General features: G+C 30.9%; 1 protein-coding gene across 1 annotated transcript; it reads right to left on the bottom strand.

Moving 5' to 3' along the window:
- Positions 1–995: 995 nt before the first annotated feature.
- LOAG_12547 (oxidoreductase) lies at positions 996–3,549 on the bottom strand (the record flags this gene model as incomplete). The annotated part of the gene is made up of 9 exons (XM_020448558.1): positions 996–1,060; positions 1,278–1,403; positions 1,665–1,866; positions 2,027–2,109; positions 2,262–2,396; positions 2,539–2,656; positions 2,729–2,870; positions 3,064–3,262; positions 3,459–3,549. 9 exons carry the CDS (start codon positions 3,547–3,549, stop codon positions 996–998), a joined length of 1,161 nt encoding a protein of 386 aa, XP_020301310.1.
- Positions 3,550–5,013: the final 1,464 nt, after the last annotated feature.

Raw genomic sequence — 5,013 nt, 5'->3', positions numbered from 1 at the left:
ATATTTGTTATATAGGATATTTGTTAGGATATTTGTTATATAGGATATTTGTTAGGATATTTGTTATATAGTTGTCACATTTATGGCTTTAAATCTGTCACACTTTCAAAACTTTTTTTAATAGATACAGATATAGAAATAAAAAAAATGCATGCAGGATTACAGGTTTCGCTTTGGATGAAGAATGATTGAACTTTCCGAGTTGCATTATCAGTGAGATGACCGTAATAAAAAGGTTCTTTTTTTTCAGTTTTTATAGGGCAATTAAGATTAATTGTTTGTTGTCCCCACAATCATTTATTCCAATTAATTATCCATTGTTCTAATGATGAATATCTATATATTGAAGTGAGAAAGAATTAGCATTTTATTTCTCTTTTACATTCTGATTGGATCATCAAATTTCACTCCACTTTTTTTAAAATTTATATCAGTCTCATTTAGAAATTACAATTTGATGAAAACTTTTCTGACCTATCCAGTATACATAATAATGGTTCTTGAAACTGAAAATATGTGTTAGTAATTTGCAATAGAAATATTCATATCACTACGAAATCATACTTAACAAACAATATTTCATCCATTTTTTTTATACACTTGGAAAAAAGCTTTCCTTTTTTTTTTTTCAAATTGATTGAAACTTGGTGTATTCACTGTTATGTTATTTATTCATTTCGTTTGAAATGCAAAATTTCCATGAAATTTAAAACTCTTTACCGGGAAAAAATAATAATAATAATAGTAGTGGTAATAGTGATAGTAATGGTGATAGTACCAGTAGTAGTAGTAGTAGTAGTAGTAGTAGCAGTAATAGTCGCAGTGATAGTAGAGTGATGTTCTCAACAATAACAACAACAACAACAACATTCTACTACATAAGGATAGCCGTGTGATCGGAACTACACGACATTGGATTTCCGCCCTATCTTGATTAAACTAGTTCTTTCTTCTCTATATATTTCTTTCTTGGTAAAATATTCCGTTCAATCATATCATAAGCCATATCTAACAATGATTTTCTCACATCTTGATATGATATACCCAACAGTTGAAATGCCTGAAATTCATTAAGCGTTAACATAAAAGGAAATTAAGGATCGAATTAATACAATTTTTGGAGCAACTTATAAAGAACTAATATTTATCAGTTATTGATAATGGGACTGATATTACCTTCCATTATCTATTGCCTCTTGAATTACGATATTTTCTTTGCATAACATATTTTACATAACATGAACAATTGAATATGTTTAGAAAAAGTAAAAGAAAACTTGCTTTAGAATTATCAAAATTATCCTCATGTCCATATAATGATAAAGCTTGCAATGCTTCTTTATCTACCAGAGAATAGAGCCATACAGCTATATAGAGAGCTCTAATTCGCGGAATACGATAGCCTGAAATATGCTCATAATCATTATTAGTAATCCTTCAGCCAACCTTTGCACTAGATCTGCCGAAATCTTTGTTTGGAGTGTTTGGGAATTTAAGCGATAAATCGAGTAAAGAATCAAACAGTACGTTTACGTACTTTTTTACATATCTAATAATGCTGATAATAACTGGTAAAAAGAAATAAACTAACAGGTCTTTTAAATTGTCTGATGGAAATCTAATGCTTATAAAAGTTTTCCCATTATTTTAAACAAAAATTTCACCATATTTAGCAAATTCTTCTCGTAAAGTTTTAGCAATCTGTCGAAAAGATAATGTTTTAGCGGTGATAAGAATCCTTTGTCCATTACTTTTTCTGTCTTTCATTGCTAAAATATGTGCTCGAGCAGCATCACGAACATCAACCAAGCCAAGTTTCATTGCTGGATAAGCTGGCATTGAACCATCCATAAATCGACTTATGATCTATGATGAAGCCATCCTGATTAGATACTAGCTAATATATAGTACAATAATGCAAATGATGCAACTTATGCCACTCATTAATTTAGCATATAAGATCAATGAGATAAGGAGGCAAAGTTCCATATTTTGATATGCATACATCACAAGCATTTAGGCTTACCGTAACACTTGATCCTTTAGCACTTTGCAATGATGGTCCAACAATCAGGGAAGGATTTAAAACTGTCAACGAAAATGATACATCTGTAATGAATATTACATTTGCAAGAATTTGAATTAAAATTATTCGCTTACGGAGTAATCTTGCACATTTAATCATTCTTTTTCTTTTTTTTTGTTCTGTACTTTTAATTTTGAATTTTAATTCCAATTTGAAGTATGAGTGTGTAAAAGACCTGGATTTTTTTCCATGAAATTCCAAGCTGTATGTTCAGCTAACGTTTTGCTTCTGTGGTAAGGATGTAAGTATTTCCAATTCAAATTTGTCCAATCATTCTCTGTGAAAAGTTTTGTCCGATTTTTATGTCCCACTGAAATGTTAATTGTCGCAATGAACCACTAAAACTAATCCAAAGTTTACTTTTAAAATAACACGAAGTGTCGGATAGTTTTATATCAGATGTAAAAATTTCAAAACGAAGTTTTAAAAATTGATTATTGCACCAATGTTACCAGCACCATTAACTTCATTTCTCGATGGATTAAACGGCAAAGTGTGATAACCGATATGGATACGTGCGCAATAACACCAAGGTAAATGAGACGCATCAGATGCAATAATTAAGCAGTTCTATTAATCTTAAGAATTATTTAAACTAAAGGTAAACTTAAAATTAATAGCGCCAGATGAACTAGTAAATACGATTTTTCGTACACACTGCAGTTGTGCGGCACCACGAAGGACATTTAAGGTACCACGAATTGCTATTTCCACTATCGTTTCATCTGCTATCATCTCACACGGACTTGCTATATGCAATACGTACGTACAGTCCATGATTGCTCTGAAATGTCTTGTTATTGTTAAGATGGATCAATGAATATTTCATTCTTATCAATTTCTATTGAGTTATTTTTTTTTTTTAAGAGATAGGAGTAGTGAGCAATGCAATAATAAAGTATTTTGTATCGGAGATTGAATCCGATTTTGAATGATTCCGCTCTTTTAATCAATTATTATCGAGATGATAAATGCACTTTCTCCATAGATCCACGTCATCCTCAAGAGCAACACGGAAAAGTTCCAGTTGATCACTGTTTGCCAGTTGTCGTAATGGATTAGCTTTTTCAAAAGAATTCAGGTCTCGAAGTGTTCCTCGTACTTTGTAACCTTGTTGCAGTAGTTGTTGCACGCAGTGGATAGCAAGATAACCGGATGCACCAGTTACTAGGACACCTAAATGAAATGAGTTTATAAAATTAATTAAGGCTAGTAAACATAACCTATAGTTCATATAGTTTATTTTTATGTCAAATTAGATTTAACACTTGTAAATTATCTCATTTATCAACAATTATTCAAAGATTTTGCGAATAAAATATCCATTAGAAAAGATTTTTAAATTATAACAGCCGCAGATATTCAGTGCAACCATGCCTTCGATACTGATACAATAGCATATCGGACATTACCGCATGAAATAACTCATTGCGCCAACTGTTGCAATGGTAATTTGGATCCATCCGTTATCAATGCAGAAAAGTGGAAAATTAGAAAAAAAGAAGGAAAACCCACGACAATTATTATTTTCAGATGTTGAATCAGTGAATTCAGTTTCGGCAGACATTGAAATTTAGCACGGATCTAAAATTCAACCTGAAGAACTTCATTTCTCAAGTAAATCTTTTCAATAAATGAAATAAGTATCAATGGATAGTTCTTTGATTTATAATATATTCGAGCAGTGCAATAAATACTGATATCAAAGATGAGTGTTAAAATTATAGAAATTGAAATTTTGTAAATACTGGAAAATTTATTCTATGTATTATTCACTTATTGCTAATTATCTTCCTCTTACTTATTACTAATTATTTCCCCTCTACACATTGTGTAAGTTCATAACAAAGCTTTCATAAATTAGTAAAAGTTAAATCATTTTAAAAATTTAGAATTACTTATGAAGAGCGCAACAGAAATAGGATTTACTTCGCAATAGTTACTCTTATACTTATGAGATCACTAGTAACCCATGGTCTGGTAACGATACTGGATAATTTTTCCATAATCCAAATCCATGTAGAAAAATCATAGCTCTGCTAAGAGTATCGGAAATTTATTTTATTTTTAAGTATTACTTAAATATGAATAAAGGAATACTGATGAAAGCAGAAACTGGAAATTAGATTGTGATAACTTCAAACAAATTATCAAGTAATTTTTTCAACAAACAAATTCGATCACTTAAAATAAACTATCAACAGAGACCGATGGAAAGTAATACAAAATAGCATAATAGCTGAAGGTGGTGCAATAGAAAGAATATACCATTTTAAACCGGTTGTTTCATTTTAATAATAACCGGTTTTTTTTTCGTTTTAAGGAAAGAATATTGATTTCCAAATTGGAAACATTGGCGCCAGCAATATTTGATTGATTCTCATAGATGATGGTAATGATGATTGCTCCGGGAAGACGTAAACTTGATAGAGGAAGCACAAACTTCTTGGAGCTGATCTGTGATACATTAGGAATATGTGACAATTGCTGTCTGTCGGATTGCCGAAATTAAATCTATGTTCAAATAAAATTGCCACAATATCCAACAGACAGTGTGACGAAATCTTGCAAGTAAAATTAAAGCGATGAAGAGGATATAAGCTAAAACAAAGACTACATAACACAAAGATATCATTGTACCTACACAATGTACAATGCCAAAGGCTAGCCATACCTCCATGATAACCCTAATGGAGCTTACAAACTCCTCTCCAATCTATCTATCTATATATATATATATATGTATGGAAAGATCCAAAAGTATTTTTACAATTTAGCAGACGATATGCTTATTCTCTATGACTGAACTACAACGAATCTTCCCAGATCGTCACCATTCAACAAACTACGATATTACTATTTGCTAAATACATTTATCATAACATATCCCCAACTTAACGACCTATCAACGAATCGACAGTAAAATT

This window comes from Loa loa, assembly GCF_000183805.2.
Source record: "Loa loa unplaced genomic scaffold supercont3.154, whole genome shotgun sequence".
Classification (NCBI taxonomy): domain Eukaryota; kingdom Metazoa; phylum Nematoda; class Chromadorea; order Rhabditida; family Onchocercidae; genus Loa; species Loa loa.
Note: the sequence above shows the minus strand (reverse complement) of the source record. Positions and strands in the feature narration are given on the sequence as shown.